General features: G+C 43.8%; 1 protein-coding gene across 1 annotated transcript in view; it reads left to right on the top strand.

Annotated features, from left to right (window-relative positions):
• The window catches only part of EVI5 (ecotropic viral integration site 5), a 330,825-nt gene that overhangs the window by 108,153 nt on the left and 199,386 nt on the right, over window positions 1-23,286 (top strand). Inside the window, 2 exon segments of the mRNA XM_030205945.1 lie at window positions 4,308-4,368; window positions 15,289-15,342. Coding sequence (XP_030061805.1) covers window positions 4,308-4,368; window positions 15,289-15,342 — 115 coding nt within the window.

Genomic DNA, 23,286 nt, shown 5'->3' with positions numbered 1-23,286 from the left:
GGCTGTCTCATGAGACTGCTGCAAGGGGTCACAGCAGCCATTTTGGGAGTAGAGCTGACACGGGCAAGAGCGATGAGGTAACTCCTGCCCTGACAATATCACTAAACCCCAAGGGATTGTAAGGTAGCCTGGGGGGAAGGTGGTAGCTATTCTGCATTCTGTTGTGTGTACTGCAATTGCAAGTAATGCAGTTATGATCTTGCATAGTAATTTATATGGTAAATAGAGTGCTCCAAATAAATGCTTTTGATACAAATGTTTAGCAGGAATTTAAGTCTGTAAATTTGGGACGATAAGTTCCTTAGGAATTAGCCTCTCTGTAGAGATATGACGTCAGCCGTTGTAACAGCACCATAGCTTTTAGTTTCAGTTTTATTAGCCAAGGTTCATGTGTGCATAGGCTATTTTGCTTGAAGGTAAAATATGAAGGAGCATAATCGAAAGGGGCGACCAAGTTTTTCTGAGGACGTCCTCGCAGGACGTCCCCGTGAAGGGGCGGGGAAACCCGTATTATCAAATCAGATGGACGCCCATCTTTCGTTTCGATAATACGGTCGGGGACGCCCAAATCTGGAAATTTAGGTCAACCTTAGAGATGGTCATCCTTAGACTTGGTCGTTTCTGATTTTCGGCGATAATGGAAACTGAGGACGCCCATGTCAGAAACGACCAAATCCAAGCCATTTGGCCATGGGAGGAGCCAGCATTTGTAGTGCACTGGTCCCCCTGACATGCCAGGACACCAACCGGGCACCCTAGGGGGCACTGCAGTGGACCTTCATAAAATGCTCCCAGGTACATAGCTCCCTTACCGTGTGTGCTGAGCCTCCCAAAACCCACTACTCACAACTATACACCACTACCCTAGCCCTTACGGGTGAAGTGGGCACCTACATGTGGGTACAGTGGGTTTCTGGTGGGTTTTGAAGGGCTCACATTTACCACCACAAGTGTAACATGTGTGTGGGGGGGGGGGGGGGGGGGGGGGGGGGGTGGGCCTGGGTCCGCCTGCCTGAAGTGTACTGCACCCACTAAAACTGCTCCAGGGACCTGCATACTGCTGCAATGGACCTGAGTATGACATTTGAGGCTGGTAAAAAATATTTTAAAAGTTGTTTTTTGAGGGTGGAAGGGGGTTAGTGACCACTGGGGGGGGGGAGTAAGGGGAGGTCATCCCCGATTCCCTCCGGTGGTCATCTGGTCAGTTCGGGCACCTTTTCATGACTTGGTCGTAAGAAAAAAAGGACCAAGTAAAGTCATCCAAGTGCTTGTTAGGGATGCCCTTCCTTTTTCGATTATGGGTCAAGGACGCCCATGTGTTAAGCACGCCCCAGTCCCGCCTTCGCTATGCCTCCGACACGCCCCCGGGAACTTTGGTTGTCCCCGCGACGGAAAGCAGTTGGGGACACCCAAAATCGGCTTTGATTATACCGATTTTGGGCGACCCTGGGAGAAGGATGCCCATCTTGCGATTTGTGTCAAAAGATGGGTGCCCTTCTCTTTCGAAAAAAAGCCTAATGGTCTTTCATTATTTAAATTATTATATATATTCTGGCTTGGATACTATTTGGATGATTCTAAAGCATTTCCAAACTCTGTTGGGTATGATGAAGATGCAGCTTAATCTAACATGTGGCATGCAGAAGCTAGCTTTTATGAGAGAGGAGCCTGCATTGATTGTTTTCAAGCATAAGTTCTGGACAGCTTTTAGTGTTAGGAAATATTACAATGAAATGAAGTTTAAGTAATAGAAAATAATTTTAGAAATGTATTGCTTTTGATTGTAATTTTAGTCCTTGCATTCAGTAACATCAATGGACTTTTTTTTATTCTGGATTGTTCATGAGGCTGGTATAATGCCTGCAGTGTAGACCAGTGTCTGGACTCCTTTACCCTATTTTAGTAGAATCTATATCATGCTTGTCCTTAATCAGGTTTATAACTAAATACAAATTGAGAAACATCTCAATGCTACTTTCCCTTGTTATTTGTGCGCAGTTTGAGTAAGCATAAAAAGCTGATGATCATGAATTTTTTTTTTTTACTCATTCTCACAATAATCCTGTCTCAAAAGATGTTTAACTACGTCTGCATTGACTTTGGAACCTAAACATGCCAGACCTGTTGAGAAGTCATTGTTAAAATGGCTATCTCTGTTGTCAGCCTGTGCTTGCAGTTCTTGAGACTGGAGCGTAATATTCTCCTGTAGTTTAGCAGAGGGCTACCAACTGGCAAGCTTTGACCATCCCCAGTGGGTCTCATTGGTTCAAATTCACACAACCAAACTTTAGCTTCCGGTTTTGGCTTCGGCCGTAGTTTCAGTTTCGGGCTGAAACTGGGGGGTGGGGGGAATGTTTGTCAGCCTCTATTAACACTATCTTATTGAATCATTCTAATAGGGTACCAACTCTGAAAAGCTATCCATGTATTTGTTTCAATGACTCTTTTTATTTTAATTAAAGTCATTTATGTACCACTACTCGCACAGTAATTTCAAGTTTGTGGTTGTTTTCAGTATTGGAAATATAGTTGGTTAAGGTGAGAAAAGGTTTTGTCTTCAAATATATCCAGCTTTTAAAAGATGAACATAGTGGACTAATGCTTTCATTTAACTGATCAGAAAATCTTAATTTATTCAGCACAAAACCAACTTTTTATGAAAGCTTTTTAGCAGTTTTCTTCTTTTTGCACCTTTCAAGATGTTCCTACTGGATATACAGTGGATTCTGGTTAATTGGGACACCACTTAATTGGGGTGGCTGCATATTTGGCCCAAAACACAGTGATGGAAACAAAGCGCAGTTGTAAAGGACAACGGTTTCACTTGGGACAACTTTCCTCTTATTTGGGGCAGTAACATACGTAAAGTGTCATCGATACATCACCAACCCCTGAAGTTTATATGGGCTGCTGCATTTGGGTAAACGTGCTGCTGTGAGGTGTCGTGTTCTGACTGTGACGTGTGCTGAAAAAAATGCCAAGGAAACAGCTAACATTTGCAGATAAAATCACCTTGCTAAAAGAATTGAAAAAACAACTGCCAAACACCAGTCAGCACCAACTGGCAGTGTGTCAAAATCCACAATAGCACACATTGTACCACAACAAGGGTAATGCACAAAAAATAATAATCCACAGTCTTTTACTGCTCCTTCGGTGCTTCTAAGGGGCACTCCCCTTCAGATGTGCCAATAGGCTCACCAGATCTTACAGGGAGGAGTTACGGCCAGATGACTTCAGATGCCATGGTTCGATGTTCCAGGCCTCTGTCCTAGAATCACCTTTGGATGCTATGAAAGGAGAAACTCCTTAGACAGCAAACTCTTACTCTCACTCTTGGTCAGACTCCTCACCGAAGCTGTTAAATCTTTGAGACTGTTTTGGTAAGAAATAGCTCCCTTATAGTTGACTCTGAGTGACCCCATCAAGGAGATGGGCTCAAGAAGTGATGTGATTTTTAATCTTTAATGAATTTTTAATTGTATAGGCAGAATGAATCAACAGAAATAAGCCATTTTGATAAGTAGTATAAAAGGTGATGTACATATGCTGGGGATGGTGTGGAAAATGATTTGGGGAGATACTGCTAAAATTAGCAAGTTGGACAATTATATCGGAACTTGAATTTGCATGTAAACGTCTGGAATGCTATTCTGTGCATAAATATTATTGATATGTTATCATGTACATTTCTGCAGTTGAGCATTTTACCTCTCATTTCACATAGCCACATCATCCCCCCCCCCTTAACACTGAGTTTGGCAACATGATCACCCGAGCTCCTCATCCCCTTATTTTTTCCCCTGTTAACTTATCTTGTTCAATAAAGCAAGGAAAGCATTATGGTTTATATATATATATATATATATATATATATATCCTTTGGGCCTTCTGTGTGCTACTTTGAATGAGCAATGCACTAATGCCTATGCAAGTCTTTGTGCACAGTGTTGTGCACTAAACTTTTCTGCAGAGGTTGGACTTAATAGTATAGAAAACTGTGCTAAGCTCTGGGCTGAACCTTCCATGTTTTATTATATTAGCCTCTAGGTGAGATATATGGAATGCAATTGAAGAGCAATATCCTCGGTACAAGGGACCCTATTTACTAAGCGCTAACCTGATGCCCATAATATTCCCATAGGTGTCTACACGGTTAGCGTGCGCTAATTTTTAGCACACACTAAAAACACTAGCTCACCTTAGTAAACAGGGCCCTTGGTTTCCTTAATTGTATTTCAAATTAATCTCATTTTTTTTGGAACATAATACACTGTAAACTATTTGTGTATGTCCTCTCTTTCTAGGTTAGAAAAGGAGTACACTACAATAAAATCTAAAGAAATGGAAGAACAAATTGAAATTAAAGTAAGTTAGCCATGTTACAATGTGACCTGTAATGTGATTGATTCCTTGGATATAGTGAAGCTACAACTATTATGTTTTGAGCTGTGTTTGTGTGCACGCTACAAGACATTGATTTCAATGTTGTGGTTTAATGGAAAAAGTGTTTCCTTGTATGAGAATCTGTGTTAAATCTTGGAGTTCCTCTTATGTTCACTTTTCTGGTTTGTAAATCGGTCCATATCTACATTTGTGCTCCCCTGTTTTTCGTTGATAATTTATACTTTTTATATTTTTTGTCACTGGGATGCTCTCACATTGTGAAGAGTGTAATGCATCATATAAGTTCATAAAGATCTTCATTCTACAAAGGAGCTATCACCCTATGCTTGGAACAACCTTCCAGAGCCCTTACACCAAGCCCCCTCCCTGCCCATCTTCAAGTCTTTGCTTAAAGCCCACCTCTTCAATGCTGCGTTCGTCACCTAACTCTTACCTTTCAGGAAATCCAGACTGCCCCAATTTGACTGCCCCTATCGGACTGACTGTTCACGTGTCCTTTAGATTGTAAGCTCTTTGAGCAGGGATTGTCCTTCTATGTTAAATTGTACAGCGCTGCGTAACCCTAGTAGCGCTTTAGAAATGTTAAGTAGTAGTATGTCTGGATTTTTAGAAGACATTTAATTGTCCCTCATGAGAATCCTCAGGAAACTAAAAAGAAATGGAACAGGAAACAAAGTCCTGTTATGGACAGATCAGTGGTTAGAGATGGGACCCAGAATAAGATGAAATGTTTTCCTAACAGGGAGGTGCATAGTGGTGTGCTCTGGAATCCCTGCAATAAGGCCAGTTTTTTTTTCTTTGTTTAACTTAATTCATTAAGAGGGTAATTTAATAACAGGGTGCCTGTATGGGAGGCCAGTAGGCACCTATTTTGAGCCTGTTTTACAAAGACATGTAAGTACATATGTGTCTTTATAATATTCCAGTAGCAGTGCAGTGCCTCGAGCATCATCCTCTTCCTCTGCTGCTCAGGCCTAGAGTGTCACACTATATGATTCAAAGCACAATACAAGGCAAACACAGCGAGGGTGACAATTGAACAGCAGACAATGTCCAAATATTGTAGCTTTATTTCAACATTCAAGACTAGACACGAGTCATGTTTCGATCAAAAGAAGCCTTCCTCAGGCGTCTTTTATTGGATGTATGGGATACGCCACTATAAAAAAAACACGTGATTTCTAGTACCTTGTTGTTCGCTGATTGTGGAAAAATCATGAATGCTTGAACTCACAATTTTCCTACAAGAAGTATCCCATGCATCCAATAAAAGACTCCTGAGGAAGGCCTCTTTTGGCAGAAACACGACTTGGGTGTTGAAGAAAAGCTACAATATTTGGACATCTGCTGTAAAATTGTAACCCTTGCTGTGTTTCTCTAGTCTGTGTGACTGCAAGGGTTGCTGTTCTTTTGGTTTTTTTCTGTGTTAAAGCACAATATAACAGGTCTGGGGAGCAGAGCAGGTTGTGGCCCTAGACACTCACTTTACACCTCCTAGCAAGCTGCATTGGGTGCTGCATAGGGTGGGTAGGAGGACAAAGATAGCCACTACTTCCACCTCTGCTTACACTTTGTCTTCTGGTTGCCAGTGAACTATCTTGGTCCTGCTGCTTTTGGCTGTCCCTTTCCTCCGTAGTAGTGGCTGAAGTGGATTCCAATAAGAACTATCAGCAGTGTCTTCACCACTGCCACCTTTGCTGAGACTAAGGCTACCTGTAAAATATGAGCTGCTGCAGACTGTAGCCTCTGAAACTGCCTTTCATCCAGCTACTTTTAAACCATTTTAAAGGGGCCTTTAACCAGCACTGGAGTAAATAATAACAGCCCACAGACTACTACTATGAGCTGAATGAAGGGACCAATTGGATCAGAAGTGTTTCATAGGCCTTTGAACATCCTGTAATAGGCAATAAAACTAAAAGTATACTACTGCTTCTACAGAAATATGTGGTGCAACTACACCTTGAGTACTGTTTGGTTTTGGTTGCCCAATCTCAAAAAAGGTATAACAGGACTGGAAAAGTTATAAAGAAGAGTAAAAACAATGATAAAAGGGGATCAACCAAGTCTTTTATGAAGAAGAGCTTAGCAGGTTAGGGCTCTTCAGCTTGGAGAAGAGATGACAGGATAATTATGGCTTGGTACTATAAAACCTCTGTCAACAGTAGGAACCTAGGGACATTGTAAAACTGATTGGTAGCAGATTCAAAACAAATTTTTTCGTTTGACCTGAAATTAAGGTGTGGAATTAGTTGCAAAGTATGTGGTCAAAGTTAGTGAATTCAAGTTTTCAGGAATACCACAATGAATATTCATGAGATGGCTTTGCACATACTGGGGATTTGTATGTGATCCATTTTATGCATATTCATAGTGGTAATCCTGAAAATCTGACTGGCTAGGTGTGCCTGTGAGAGTTGATTGAGAAGCAGTGTTTTAGAGGAAAGATTCACAACAGCCTTCTAGGCAGGTATAAATTATTAGCCTGGGAATAGGTACTTAATGACATTATTTGGGTGCTTCTGAACGACCCAGATCGGTCACTATTGGAGGCAGGATGATAGGCTTGGTGAACCATTGACGTGGCATATATCATATATATGATTTTACACAATATCACCTCTTTTTCACTATCAAACATTTTTGGATGCAGCTGTTTTTTCTTTTTTCTTTTTTTTTCATTCTCTTGACTTTTCTCATTCTGGTAGCTTTCATGATAAAAGCATTCACTGTATCTTCAATCAAATGTTTAAGTGCTTAGATGACACTTAATTGCTTCTTTTCTTATCCTCTCAGACCAGTCTATACACTTGGGTTATGCTCTCCTGCTAGTAGGTGGAGACTGAGAAGTCCTGAACTATGATGTCATCAGTTAAGAATTGTGTGCAGCCCCTTAATCAGTCAATATTTTTCAGTCTCCAGCAGATGGTAGGTCAGATACCAGCGCAGCTTCTTAAGTCTGGTAGGAAAGTTGTTTGTTTCGTTATGTAGAGAGAAAAAGAGAGGGAACCTAGCAATTGAGGCTGAGGCTTGGGGACCTTGGCAGTTCTAGGAGCCTCAGGATACCCCTCCCCACTCCACTGTTGTGTAAATATTTTTCTCCGAGGACAAGCAGGCTGCTTGTTCTCATTGATGGGTGACGTCCACGGCAGCCCCTCCAATCGGAAACTTCACTAGCAAAGGCCTTTGCTAGTCCTCGCGCGCCCATGCGCACCGCCCGAACCAGCTCGTGTTCGTCAGTCTTCTTTTGTCCGCGCTCGAGATGGTCGTGTTTGCCGCCGTTTCGCACCCCTCAAGTTGACCCTCGCGCGTCTTCGCGATTTCGCTAAAAAAAAAAAAAGAGAGACCTCGGTCTTTGTCCCTTCCCGTGTGTCTAGTTTGTTTCCCCGACGTAAGTTTCCTTTCGCTTTCGGGGTAGGCCTTTTTTGTGGCCTCGGTACGGGTTTTTTCTCTCGCCCTTATTTTTGATGCCCCTCGTCACCATCGCGAATTTTGATTTCGCCAGCGTGATTTTTCCGCCCATGTCATCGAAGTCTCCCAGCGGCTTCAAGAAGTGCACCCAGTGCGCCCGGGTAATCTCGCTCACTGATAGGCACGCGTCGTGTCTTCAGTGTCTGGGGGCTGGGCACCGCCCGCAGGCCTGCAGTCTTTGTGCTCTTTTACAGAAGAGGACTCAGGTAGGGAGATTGGCCCAGTGGAACGTGTTGTTCTCGGGCTCTTCGTCGACAACAGCACCGGAGGCATCGAGTGCATCGACGTCGACAGCATCAAGACCTTCGACCTCGACATCGAGGTATCGACCCTTTGCATCGTCGGTACCGAGACATCGGAAGGCTGCGTCGGCGTCGGTGGTACCGGGACCTCCGCTGTTGCTGATGTCGTCGGACGGTGGTGCTTCGACTGGAGTGCAGGTGAGGGCTGTCCATTCCCCTGCTGGTGGCGGTGAGCCTTCGGGTGGGTCTCCTCCTACCCTGAGGGCTCCTGCGGTACAGCCCCCCCGAGACTGACCTTCTTTGGCCTCGGCCCCGAGGAAGAGACGGCTGGATTCTACGTCCTCCTCGTCTGTACCGGGAAGCTCCGGTGACATGCTTCGTATGAAAAAATCAAAGAAACATCGACACCGGTCACCTTCCCGCATCGGTACCGAGAGCTCTGGGTCGCCGAGGGAGTCGGCACCCAGTAGGCATCGGCACCAGGAGGACCGCTCACCCTCTGATCAGGAGGTGTCGATGCGCTCCACCTTGGACAGCCCGGAACAGCCTCTGACCTCGACGCCTGCATCGGCTTCCATGTCTTTCTCCACACCCGCTCTGCACGAGAGTCTCCGGGCCGTTCTCCTGGAGATCCTGGGAGAGCTGTTGCGCCCTTCCCCTCCGGTACCGGGGGTGCTTGCGCCACAGGTACCGTCGAGTGAGGCGCCGGCTGGCCCCTTGCCGGGGTGAGGTCTCCAAGCGGTACCGACTGCGGCCGCCTTCCAGGAAGGCTCCCCGACAACGTCGGCGGAGGGAGCTTCACCGGTGCTGGCGAGGGAGTCTACCTCTCGACGCTCCCACCGTGGCCGTGTTTCCACAGAGTCTAGTCGGGCACGGCTTCAGACACAAGTTCATGAACTTGTGTCTGATACCGATGGTGAGGCCTCGTGGGAGGAGGAGGAGGACATCAGATATTTCTCTGACGAGGAGTCTGATGGCCTTCCTTCTGATCCCACTCCCTCCCCTGAAAGGCAGCTTTCTCCTCCCGAGTGTCTGTCTTTTGTGGCCTTTGTCTGGGAGATGTCTATGGCCATCCCCTTCCCGGTGGTCGTGGAGGATGAGCCCAGAGCTGAAATGTTTGAGCTCTTGGACTATCCTTCTCCACCTAAGGAAGCGTCCACAGTACCCATGCATCATGTCCTAAAAAAGACATTGCTGGCGAACTGGACCAAGCCTTTAACTAATCCCCACATTCCTAAGAAGATCGAGTCCCTGTACCGGATCCATGGGGACCCAGAGCTGATGCGCACTCAGTTGCCCCACGACTCTGGTGTGGTGGATCTGGCCCTAAAGAAGGCTAAGAGTTCTAGGGAGCATGCTTCGGCGCCCCTGGGCAAGGACTCTAGAACCTTAGACTCCTTTGGGAGGAAGGCCTACCATTCTTCTATGCTCGTGGCCAAGATTCAGTTCTACCAGCTCTACACGAGCATCCATATGCGGAACAATGTGCGGCAGTTGGCGGGCTTGGTGGACAAGCTCCCTCCTGAGCAAGCCAAGCCATTTCAGGAGGTGGTCAGGCAGCTGAAGGCATGCAGAAAATTCCTGGCCAGAGGGGTATATGATACCTTTGATGTTGCGTCCAGGGCCGCTGCTCAAGGTGTGGTGATGCGCAGACTCTCATGGCTGCGTGCCTCCGACCTGGAGAATAGGATCCAGCAGCGGATTGCGGACTCCCCTTGCCGAGCGGACAACATTTTTGGAGAGAAAGTCGAACAGGTGGTAGAGCAGCCCCACCAGTGGGATACCGCTTTCGACAAGTTCTCCCGCCGGCAGCCTTCAGCATCTACCTCATCAGGTAGACGTTTTTATGGGGGATGGAAGACTGTTCCCTACTCTTCTGGCAAGCGTAGGTACAATCCTCCTTCTCAACAGCCTGCGGCCCAGGCTAAGCCCCAGTGCGCTCGCTCTCATCAGCAGCGTGCGCCTCAGCAAGGCCCCACGGCTCCCCAGCAAAAGCAGGGGGTGAGCTTTTGACTGGCTCCAGCAGAGCATAGCTGACATCAATGTGTCAGTGCCGGGCGATCTGCCGGTCGGGGGGAGGTTGAAAGCTTTTCACCAAAGGTGACCTCTTGTAACCTCCAACCGTTGGGTTCTTCAAATAGTCCGGCAAGGATACACCCTCAATTTGGCCTCGAAACCTCCAAATTGCCCACCGGGAGCTCAATCCTACAGCTTCCAGCACAAGCAGGTACTTGCAGGGGAACTATCCGCCCTTCTCAGCGCCAATGCGGTCGAGCCCGTGCCATCCAGGCAAGAAGGACTGGGATTCTATTCCAGGTACTTCCTTGTGGAAAAGAAAACAGGGGGGATGTGTCCCATCCTAGACCTAAGGGTCGTGAACAAATATCTGGTCAAGGAAAAGTTCAGGATGCTTTCCCTGGGCACCCTTCTTCCCATGATTCAGGAAAACGATTGGCTATGCTCTCTGGACTTGAAGGACGCCTACACGCACATCCCGATACTGCCAGCTCACAGGCAGTATCTACGATTTCAGCTGGGCACACCTCACTTCCAGTACTGTGTGCTACCCTTTGGGCTCGCCTTCGTGCCCAGGGTGTTCACAAAGTGCCTGGCTGTAGTAGCAGCGGCGCTTCGCAGGTTGGGAGTGCACGTGTTCCCCTATCTCGATGATTGGCTGGTGAAGAACACATTCGAGGCAGGAGCTCTACAGTCCATGCAGATGACTATTCGCCTCCTGGAGCTACTGGGGTTTGTGATAAATTATCCAGAGTCTCACCTTCTCCCAGTGCAAAGACTCAAATTCATAGGAGCTCTGCTGGATTCTCGGACGGCTCGCGCCTATCTCCCAGAGACGAGAGCCAACAACTTGTTGTCCCTCGTCTCGCGGGTGCGAGCGTCCCAGCAGATCACAGCTCGGCAGATGTTGAGATTGTTGGGCCACATGGCCTCCACAGTTCATGTGACTCCCATGGCCCGCCTTCACATGCGATCTGCTCAATGGACCCTAGCTTCCCAGTGGTTTCAAGCTGCTGGGGATCTAGAAGACTTGATCCACCTGTCCACGAGTTTTCTCAAATCCCTGTATTGGTGGACGATTTGGTCCAATTTGACTCTGGGACGCCCTTTCCAAATTCCTCAGCCACAAAAAATGCTGACTACGGATGCATCCCTTCTGGGGTGGGGAGCTCATGTCGATGGGCTTCACACCCAGGGAAACTGGTCCCTCCAGGAACGCGATCTGCAGATCAATCTCCTGGAGTTACGAGCGATCTGGAACACTCTGAAGGCTTTCAGAGATCGGCTGTCCCATCAAATTGTCCAATTTCAGACAGACAACCAGGTTGCCATGTATTACATCAACAAGCAGGGGGGCACCGGATCTCGCCCCCTGTGTCAGGAAGCCATCAGCATGTGGCTCTGGGCTCGCCAACACGGCATGGTGCTACAAGCCACATATCTGGCAGGCGTAAACAACAGTCTGGCCGACAGGTTGAGCAGGATTATGCAACCTCACGAGTGGTCGCTCAACTCCAGAGTAGTGCGCCAGATCTTCCAGGTGTGGGGCACCCCCTTGGTAGATCTATTTGCATCTCGAGCCAACCACAAGGTCCCTCAGTTCTGTTCCAGACTTCAGGCCCATGGCAGACTGGCATCGGATGCCTTCCTCCTGGATTGGTGGGAAGGCCTGCTGTATGCTTATCATCCCATACCTCTGGTGGGGAAGACTTTGTTGAAACTCAAGCAAGACCGAGGCACCATGATTCTGATTGCTCCGTTTTGGCCGCGCCAGATCTGGTTCCCTCTTTTTCTGGAGTTGTCCTCCGAAGAACCATGGAGATTGGAGTGTTTTCCGACCCTCATCACACAGGACGAAGGGGCGCTTCTGCATCCCAACCTCCGGTCTCTGGCTCTCATGGCCTGGATGTTGAGAGCGTAGACTTTGCCTCTTTGGGTCTGTCAGAGGGTGTCTCCCGTATCTTGCTTGCTTCCAGGAAAGATTCCACTAAGAAGAGTTACTTCTTTTTATGGAGGAGGTTTGCAGTCTGGTGTGACAGCAAGGCCTTAGATCTTCGCTCTTGTCCTACACAGACCCTGCTTGACTACCTTCTGCATTTGTCTGAGTCTGGTCTCAAGACCAACTCTGTAAGGGTTCACCTTAGCGCAATCAGTGCATACCATTACCGTGTGGAAGGTAAGCCTATCTCAGGACAGCCTTTAGTTGTTCGCTTCATGAGAGGTTTGCTTTTGTCAAAGCCCCCTGTCAAACCTTCTACAGTGTCATGGGATCTCAATGTCGTTCTCACCCAGCTGATGAAACCTCCTTTTGAGCCACTGAACTCCTGCCATCTGATGTACTTGACCTGGAAGGTCATTTTCTTGGTGGCAGTTACTTCAGCTCATAGAGTCAGTGAGCTTCAGGCCCTGGTAGCCCAGGCCCCTTACACCAAATTTCATCATAACAGAGTAGTCCTCCGCACTCACCCTAAGTTCTTGCCGAAGATAGTGTCGGAGTTCCATCTGAACCAGTCAATTGTCTTGCCAACATTTTTTCCCCGTCCTCATTCCTGCCCTGCTGAACGTCAGCTGCACACATTGGACTGCAAAAGAGCATTGGCCTTCTATCTGGAGCGGACACAGCCCCACAGACAGTCCGCCCAATTGTTTGTTTCTTTTGATCCCAACAGGAGGGGAGTGGCTGTGGGGAAACGCACCATATCCAATTGGCTAGCAGATTGCATTTCCTTCACTTACGCCCAGGCTGGGCTGGCTCTTGAGGGTCATGTCACGGCTCACAATGTCAGAGCCATGGCTGTGTCAGTGGCCCACTTGAAGTCAGCCACTATTGAAGAGATCTGCAAAGCTGCGACGTGGTCATCTGTCCACACATTCACATCTCATTACTGCCTGCAGCAGGATACCCGACGCGACAGTCGGTTCGGGCAGTCAGTGCTTCAGAATCTGTTCGGGGTTTAGAATCCAACTCCACCCCCCTAGGCCCATGTTTTATTCTGTTCCAGGCTACACTTTCTGTTAGTTGGATAAGTTGTTAGGTCAATCTCTGTTATGTCCTCGCCGTTGCGAGGCCCAATTGACCATGTTTGTTGTTTTGAGTGAACCTGGGGGCTAGGGATACCCCATCAGTGAGAACAAGCAGCCTGCATGTCCTCGGAGAAAGCGAATGCTACATACCAGTAGAAGGTATTCTCCAAGGACAGCAGGCTGATTGTTCTCACAAACCCGCCCGCCTCCCCTTTTGGAGGTGTCTTACCTTGTCTTTGTCTTGCTATATATGGGACTGACGAACACGAGCCGGTTCGGGCGGGAAGACGGCCGCGCATGCGCGGTGCGCATGGGCGCGCGAGGACTAGCAAAGGCCTTTGCTAGTGAAGTTTCCGATTGGAGGGGCTGCCGTGGACGTCACCCATCAGTGAGAACAATCAGCCTGCTGTCCTCGGAGAATACCTTCTACAGGTATGTAGCATTCGCTTCAGCTAGTATATGGTATGCTTCCATCTGCTGTCAATCTATGAAAACAAGAGACTTCAGTTTTTGTGTGGGGAGAGAGATCATTTATAAATATGCTATAGCATCGGTCCCAGTACAGATCCCTGCGGCACACCACTGTTCACCCTCCTCCATTGAGAGAAATGTCTCTTTAACCCTACCCTTTGTTTTCTGTCCAATAACCAATTCCTAATCCATGGAAGGATGTTGCCTCGTATCCCATGACTATTTAATTTTTCTCAGGAGTCTCTCATGAGGAACTTTGTCAAAGGCTTTCTGAAAAGCTAGATACACTACATAATGGCACACCTTTATCCACATATTTATTCATGCCTTCAATGAAATGAAGCAAATTGGTGAGGCAAGACTTCTTTGGCTGAGCCCATGCTGATTCTGTCCCATTAAAACATGTTCCGTAATTTTATTCTTCTGTAATAGTTTCCATTATTTTCCCTGGCACTGAAGTCAGGTTTACTGGTCTGTGATTTCCCAGATTACCCCTGGAACCCTTTTTAAAAATTCATTGGCTTTACATTGGCCACCCACCAATCTTCAGGTACTACGGACGATTTTAACAGTTATAAATCACTAACCGCAGATCAGCAATTTCATATTTGAGTTCTTGCAGTACCCTGGGGTGTATACCATTTGGTCCAAGTGATTTATCACTGTTTAAGTTGCCAATTTGGCTCAGTACGTCTTCCAGGTTCACCAATTTCTTTCCTCTGCATCGTGGCTTACAAGCTAAAATAAAGAGAGAAATAGGAAAACAGATAGAGGGGGTTTGTACATGACTTTCAGGGTAGATGGTAGAACTACAATAATAGGACAGGGGGACGGGGAAGAACAGGAGGGAGTGCTACATGCATTTGAGATACTTCCCAGGAAACCACCAGAAACGTATACAAACATTAATGGTGTACGTCTTTGAAAAGGTGGGTCTTAAGATCCATTTTATATTTCTCAAGTGATGTCTGTAGACGAAGAGGAATGGGGAGAGAATTTCAGATTTGAGGTCCTTCCACATTAAAGATAACGTGTCTTGTGTGCTCATGGTTTTATTTCTTGGTGGTTGGGTAAGACCAGTCACTACTGCAGCTTTGTAAAAAGAGCCCTTAAGTGTTCCAACTGTTTTGTGCATCTGCAGTCTCTGACACTTTGAAAGTATGAATGTCTTGTATAATAGTATATTAAAAAAGAAATCAGAGATCCATTATTCTGTGGTACAAAATGGAAATGCAGGGCTGGTCAAATTGCTCAGTAGCAGTTCAGACCATTGAGAGACCTGGTTTGATCCCTGGCTTAGGACTTAAGCTTCCCAGATTGGTAGAAGCTTATGATATTGTAGAAGCAGCCTCTGTGAGACTGGGGATGGGAGATGGAGAGAGGGAGTCATTGTGTAGTGGTAATACCTATTGAAAGGAGACCTGGTGCTTGACCAAGGACTGTTACTTTAATGATTGGAGTAGAGAAAGTTGGGAGGGATATAAAATAAGGGGGAAAAATTCCTAGGCAATTGGGAAGAAAGGCTCATAGTGCCAGATCCCAGCTTTGGTTTTGACTCACTTGGAAGCCCAAAGGGGTAACAGCAAACTGCCAGCTACAAAAAAAAAAAATTGAAAGTGCAAGTAGAAAGATGTTTCTTGTCCTCTTTCTGTTACAGAGGTTACGCACAGAAACCAGGCTTTTAAAGCAGCGCATTGAAACATTGGAGAAAGTGAGTATATCATCATTTCATGAGGTTTGGAATCTTACCTTTGTATACAAAAGAAGGGGCTTCTGTAGAAATCGTAATGTCATAGTTCTTAATGTACCTGTACATAAGCTAAACTAAAGATTACAAGGACTTCTTTATACTTCTGAAACTGAATCTTTGGGGTCCTTTAAAGTTTGGTAAAGATTTTGCACTTAGAGGTAAATTTATAAAATGCACCAAAATTTACATGACAGAATGCAGTGTGTGAATTCTGTAATGGTGTCTGAGCACCCAGATTCCATTATCGAATACTAGCATAAATTGGCATTTATGTGCTAACATTTAGGTGCTACCTCTTATGCTAAGACAGTATTCTGTAACCTACATTTATAAATGTATGACATCCCAAGCTCTGTCCATATGCCTCCACAGTGCATGTCCCCTTGCATTTACTTGCTGTGCACTAAAGTTATAGAATACCTTTGAGCATGCGCTCACACACATGAATGTTACATTCATGAGATTAAATGTATTTATTTGTTGGGATTTTTTTTAACCACCTTTATGAAGAGATTTACCCAAGGTGGTATACAGCAGGTACAGTTTAATATAAAGCTTAACAGTATAACAACAGTATAACAATAGTAAAAATGGCCAAATATAAACATGAATACAATAAATGAGGTAAATTTGAGAGCAGCAAATTAAAACTTAACCAAGAATCAGTATCTAAAATACACACATTTAACAGCAACGAAATTCAAATAACAGATATAATGTCAGCATAATACTAATGAAACATCTAATAAGCACACATTAGAACATTCAAATCACATAGATATGTTGTTGCTTTTCTATAACACAGCTTACCATGTAGCCAAGGGGCCAAGTGCAGACACATAGATGGGCCAAGATGGGTGGTACAGAGGCATATTTTCAAAGCACTTAGCCTTTCAAAGTTCCATAGAAACCTATGGAACTTTGGAAGGCTAGGTGCTTTGAAAATGAGCCCCACAGTGTCAGTTGGGATAAATAGATCAGTGGCTGAACTCTAGGCAAGTTCTTTGTGCAGTTAAACATAATATAAGGAACTGGTCTAAGTTACAATGTGTGTAGCTAGCTAGTCCAGGTGCAGAGTGGTATATAATCAGTCACCCTATGTATTAAAGGCTTGGGAGAAGTAGAGGTAGTCTCGAGTTAGACGTAGCCCCCATAGGCGTAGTTTGACTGTTTAATTTGGGGGGGGGCAAAGGATGGGGCGGAGCATATTAGCATATTCATTTGCCTCTCTGGGAGTAAATGCTAATAATCTATAATCTTAGTACTACTACTACTACTTATCACTTCTATAGTACTACAAAGCATACAAATGGCACTTATATTGAGGTACTGAGGTTATAGAATTAGGGTTTTACTGTGCAGAAAGCGTTTGGGGTGTTCCTTACCTTTACAGAAATATACTTTACTGTACTTTACTTACAGATCACATGAACGCACTTCAGGTGAGAGTAACTGCATTCATGCTACCTGCACTGGTGACAGTGTGTGGTAATAAACTGAGTGGCTTCTTACAGTCTTGTATTTTTTTTTTTTCATTTTTATTACTCTCTGGCTTAATACTTTCTTGTTGCAATAGATTATCAATAAACATATCCTCTAATAAAAAAACAAACAAAGCTGTGTGCTAATTGTGGCATGCCAGTCTATGCCCATTATTCACATGCTAACTACTTAGTGTATGTTAGTCAAAGGGCTTCTTAGTCATTTACTTAAATACTGAAATAGTGTACCATAATTTCATTAGACAGATATTTATTATTTATTTTATTTGTTACATTTGTACCCCACACTTTCCCCACTCATAGCAGGTTCAATGCGGCTTACATAGTAGTAGAATTACAAAGTATAATGCAGAGAAAAACAAGCTAAGCTTAGCAGAGTAATGGGGATGTGTGGATAGGTAATATTATAAGGGAGAGGGGTTGGAGGAGGTAGGAGGAGGTACTAGTAATAGGCTAGATTGAGATAGGGATAGAGTAAGGATAAGCATAGGGAAGATTGGAGGAGGCATGGTCTGAGTCATTACTGTTGTCACAGGAACAGGTGATGAATAGGTGGGTTCTTAGGTTTAGGTCATGGCGTTGGGATAAGCTTCCTTGAATAGATGGGTTTTCAGTGAATTTTCCGAAGGGTAGGTAGTCTTTAATAGAACGAATGGATCTGGGTAGGGCGTTCCAGAGTTGACTGCCTTTGAAGGAGAAGTTGGAATCATATGAGGATTTATACTTGAGACCTTTGCAGTTAGGGTAATGGAGGTTGAGGTAATTTCGAGAGGATTTTGACGTGTTTCTGGTGGGTAGGTCGATCAAGTCAGTTATGTAGTTTGGAGATTCTCCATGGATGATGATATGAATCAGTGTGTGGACCTTGAAGTTTATTCGTTCTCTAATAGGGAGTCAGTGAAGCTTTTCACGAAGGGGTGATGCACTTTCAAATCGTGATTTGCCAAAAATGAGTCTGGCTGCCGTGTTTTGGGCAGTCTGAAGATTTTTCAGGATCTGGGTCATACAGCCTATGAAAATGCTGTTGCAGTAGTCCATATGGGTAAGTATGGTGGATTGTACCAAGTGTGGAACGTTTTCAAGGGGAGATACAGTTTGACACATTTCAGTATCCACATCATGTTGAACATTTTCTTTGTAGTGGATTTTGCGTGAGTTTCAAGTGATAGATGTTTGTCTAGTGTCACTCCAAGAATTTTTAGGTTGTTGGATGTGGGGATAGTGACGTCAGGGGTACTAAGAGTAGTAGGGAGGAGTGAAGAGTGTTGGGATGAGAGGATTAGGCATTGTCTTTTCTCTTTGTTCAGTTTCATCATAAAGGCGTTGGCCCAAGAGGTTATGATGTTCATGCCAGTAGTTATTTTGTTGGAGATTTCTGATAGATTGGATTTGAAGGGGATGAATATGGTGGTCATCAGTGTAGATGAAAGGGTTGAGACCGTGTCTGGATAGGGATTTAGCCAGGGGGATCATCATAAGATTGAAGAGGATCGGAGATAGAGGAGATCCTTGGGGTACACCACAAACTGATGACCAAGTAGATGAGTGTTGAAGTTGATTTAACTTGGTTGGATCTTGTTGTGATAAAGCCTTTTATCCATTTGATGATGTTTCCGCCGATACCTAGCTTATCCAGAAGTTGTGTTAGAATATGATGATTTACCATGTCAAATGCACTGGATAGGTCGAATTGAAGAAGAAGAATGTTATTTCCGAATGAGATTTCTTTTTTTGAATATAGATGTTAAAGTGTTGCTCTGTTGGAGCAAGAAGTTGAGGTGGGAAGTGAGATCTGCAATAAAGCGTACAGGGGCATCTTTCATTAAGTAGTTGGGACAGGAGTCAAGATGGCATTTGGATCTGGAGAGTTTGGAGATCGTCATAGAAACTTCTTCGATGGTGAGGGGGGCAAAATTCGTCCATGAGCGATCAGCCAGAATTTCTTCCATAGTGGGGTCCAGTTCGTCGACAGAGGTTTCAATGTTGTTGCAGTCTTGTGGAATCGTGTTACAGAGATTGATAATTTTGTCCTTGAAGTATTTGGCCAGTTGGTCGGCAGATGGGCAGTTCGTAAGTGAGTTGGTGACTGGATTGGTGTTTAGAAGGTTTTTTATAAGTTGATATTGTTTTTTTTAATGTCTGTGCTGCTGGTTGTAATTTGTTGCGTGTAGTAGGATCTTTTGGCTTGTTTAATGGCATTTTTGTAATTCCTTTGTGACTGTTTCCATGTGATGAGGGTAAGATTGTTTTTTGATTTGCTCCATATTTTTTCAAGTTTTCTGGTTTGTGATTTTAGGTTTTTTATTAGGTCGTTAAACCATGGTGCCGGTTTGTGACGACGTAAGGTTTTGGTGCGTAGTGGAGCAATATCGTCTAGGACAAGTTTGCATCTCTTATCCCAGTCAGTGAAGAAGTGGGTTGAGTTTGGTTGTGCAGACCAGTTGTCACTGTAGATTTGTTGCCAGAAGTTTTTCTTGTCGATCAGTCCTCTTGTCTTGATTATTATAGGGTCTTGTGTTTTAGGCAGGCCCTTTTTATGCTAGTATAAGGATAGGGTCAATTTGTAATGATCAGACCAGGGGGTAGCCGACCAGTTGATGTCAGATATGAGAAAGTTTTGGTCCAATGAGAATTTGACACCCCTGGCCAAGATGCTACACAGTCAAGACCTTAATCCGTACATATATGCAGATGATGTCACGATCTACATCCCGTTCAAACATAATCTAAGGGAAATTATGGACGACATCAATCGCAGCTTCCAAATTATGCATTCATGGGTGGATACTTTTTAATTAAAACTCAACGCTGAAAAAACACAGTGTCTTATACTTACATCACAATATAACACAAGTAAATTCTCCTCCATTACCACACCAAACTTTTCCCTTCCTATCTCAGACACCCTGAAGATTCTCGGAGTTACCATTGATCGAAATCTCACACTTGAAAGCCTTGTGAAGAATACAACGAAGAAGATGTTTCAATCAATGTGGAAACTCAAGAGATTAAAACCTTTCTTCCCAAGAGGTATTTTTCGCAACCTGGTACAATCGATGGTGATAAGTCATCTAGACTATTGCAATGCCCTTTATGCTGGTTGTAAAGAACATATCATCAAGAAACTTCAGACACCGCAGCTAGACTAATATTTAGAAAGACAAAATACGAAAGTGCTAAGCCCCTAAGAGAGAGGCTGCATTGGCTTCCAGTTAAAGAATGTACTGTGTTCAAAGTGTGCACTCTGATTCATAAGGTTATTCATGGAAATGCTCCGGCCTAGATGTCGGACCTTATTGATCTCCCACCCAGAAACACTAAAAGATCAGCACGCACATTCCTGGGACTTCACTTCCCAAGTTGTGAAGGTCTAAAATACAAACTAGTACATGCGTCTAGCTTTTCCTACATTGGCCCACAGATGTGGAATGCATTGCCACTTGACCTGAAGACTATTCACGACCTAATCAACTTTCGAAAATCATTAAAGACTTACCTTTTCAACAAGACTTACCATAATAATCAATAATAGGATTTCTAACATACCGCTAGTAACTTGATATTCTGACTGTTTTCTTGTTTACTGAATTGATTATCCATTGTTTCACTTGTTCTATATGTAATTAATTGTGTGTCTACTCTTGAATGACACTTGACATGATGTAATATTGTAAGCCACATTGAGCTTGCAAATAGGTGGGAAAATGTGGGATACAAATGCAAAAAACAAATAAATAAATTTGTAAGAGATGACGTCGAGCGAGTGACCTTTGATGTGAGTTGGCTTCAATGGAGGAAGAGTGAGGTTGCAAAGGTGAAGGAGATCCATACATTCGCGTGTGTTGGTGGAATTGGAATCCTCTAGGTGTAGATTTAAGTCTCCAATTAATAGTACATTGGGATTATTGATGCATGCATTCGAAATAAAATCTGTAAAGGGGGGGGTCTGTAAAATAGGATACAGGTTAGATGGTTACATAGTTTGGGACTGTGAAGGTTGAATGAGGCAATTTCTAATTGTGGTGTGATGGTTTCAGAAATGGGTTCAGGGGAGAAATGTGATCTGTAGATGAGTGCAATGCCGCCACCTCTTTTTCCTTTTCTGGTCCAGTGTAAAATTTTATAGCCAGGGGGGCATAGGTGGAGTATGATGGGATCTCAGGTTTTGGTGAGAAATAATAAGTCAAGATTGTCTGATGTAATCCAGTCTATAATGATTTCAGTTTTGTTGACTGCTGATCTGGCATTGATATATCCCACTCGGGTAGATAAGTATGGTTCTTCATTATGAGGGGATGGATGGATTTTGATTAGTTGTCTTGTTCTAGGTATTATAGGTTTAGGTGAGGAAATTTCTGGTTTTGGTGATGGATGCTTGAGTGACAGTGGATTTCTTTGGTTGTAGTTGGTACGTGGAGATGAGATTGGCATATTTTATTTAACTTCACAGCAAAGTACCATTAGATGTTCATTACAAAATATGTTCTTATCCTTAGAATATATTTGAAATGTGATGATTAACATTTGTATAATTTATGTAACTGTAAAGCCTCATTACTTAATATTTGGTATAATATTTAAATTTGCATCGAGTATGAATGAAAGAAGTGCTTCCAAAGCCCTTAATTGAAATAACAGTAAAGAACACAGCTTCATCCATTTTTCAAATAAAAATTCAGACTGTTTAGTAGGGGTCTGCAGGGCATAAATTTTTGTTCATTTTAGTTTCCTATGGAGTCCTTTTACTAAGTTTAGGTAAGCACTAGCATGGGCTGACTGCTGCTTAAAATGGCTTACCACGGGTTGCACTTGGGTGTCCTGTGGTAAATTTGAGATTTGCACGTGCAAACCACATGCTAAAAACTATTTTTATTTTTTTCCATGGAGGTGGGCTTGGGAGGGGGTGGGGAGTGGGAATTTCTGTGCTGATCAGTTAATACAGATACATTACTGCACTGTAACTGATTAGCGCAGGATTAGTGCGTGAGCCCTTACTGCCTACAAAATAGGTGTTGGTAACACAAAATCAGGCATTTTACTGCTCTGGTAAAAATGGCCTTGGCACATAGGGAAAAACCTGTGTAAAGGTGTGCTAAGGCCACTTTCTACTGCAGTTTAGTAAAAGGGCTCCTCTGTCATTTGTAGGAGGAGTTGTTGTGTTAGTTTTTTTTAACTGTTTTTTGGAGGGGGAGGGTGCAATGTTTAACAGTGCTCAAGAATACCCCCCCCCCCCACACACACACACATAGGGCCCTGCTTACTAAGCTGCGCTATAGGCATGTTAGTGTTTTTAGTGCACACTAATGCTGGAGACACCCAGAGGAACATATGGATGTCTCTAGCATTAGTGCACGCTAAAAAGGGTAACACACCTTAGTAAACAGGGCCCATAACTTTCCCCCCCTGTTTAGGGTAGAAAAGAAGATGAAAACAACTTGAGAAGTGTCATTTCAAATGAATGCACATCCCTACTGTTCAGAAGCTTTCATACTTTGCAAATGTAGCATTTCGCCAGTGTTCAGTATTAATCACATGCCATCTCTTGGGGGCTATTTTTTATAAAGGCTATTTTTTTTATAAACTCATTTAGGTAGAAAATACTAATGCTTTTTAAAATAACAAGTTTTATGTTATTTATATGACATTTGTTTAAGATATTTATATGGTAGGATTTATTTTCCATATAGTGCACTGAAATACCTTTTGAAAAGCACAGTTAATTTGGATATGTAAGTGGAAGTTGGCTCTTTACAGATTCCAGGTGTTATAAAACTGCAAAAGAGATTTGAATGAATTTCCTGCACTACGTAACAGAATGTTTTATAATCTTCTGAAGCATTTATGTTGTATTAATTATATACTGATTAATCCATCAATACATTTATTTTTGAGCTTGTGAGGAAAAGTGTTGGTGGAAATAATTTTCTTTTAGCTTATTTTCGTGGTAACCTTTCATATTAATAACTTCTCTGCACCTTTTAGCTTTGAAGCAGCAGTTTACACATGAAAACAGTGTTTACCCTAGGAAACCTGTACAGTGCACATGTTGCTTTATGGAATATACAAATGTCCCTTTAACTATTTGCGTGAAATATGTAGTGTTCCCTTTGTTTTAGTTGCTAGCTAAGCTGCTTGGCTAGAAAGAGCTTGGTGCACTGAGGTTTAAATATAAAAAAAAGTTTTTAAAAATCCTTCATGGCTTGAGCAAAATTGTTTTTACTTCTGAGGACACAGGTGAACTGACTTCAAGAAGAATTCATAGAAGAGCAAAACTGCAGTCGTGATTCTAAAATTTTTTTTTGGGGGGGGGGGAAGCTACATGAATTTATTTGGGAAATTTTCTATTCTGCAAATTTCCTGGGCAGCCTTATGAATGATTTCTGACTTGTCTGTTCATATTCTG

Source organism: Microcaecilia unicolor, chromosome 6 (genome assembly GCF_901765095.1).
Source record: "Microcaecilia unicolor chromosome 6, aMicUni1.1, whole genome shotgun sequence".
In the NCBI taxonomy this organism is placed as follows: Eukaryota; Metazoa; Chordata; class Amphibia; order Gymnophiona; family Siphonopidae; genus Microcaecilia; species Microcaecilia unicolor.
This window is presented reverse-complemented; position numbering and strand designations above follow the sequence as displayed.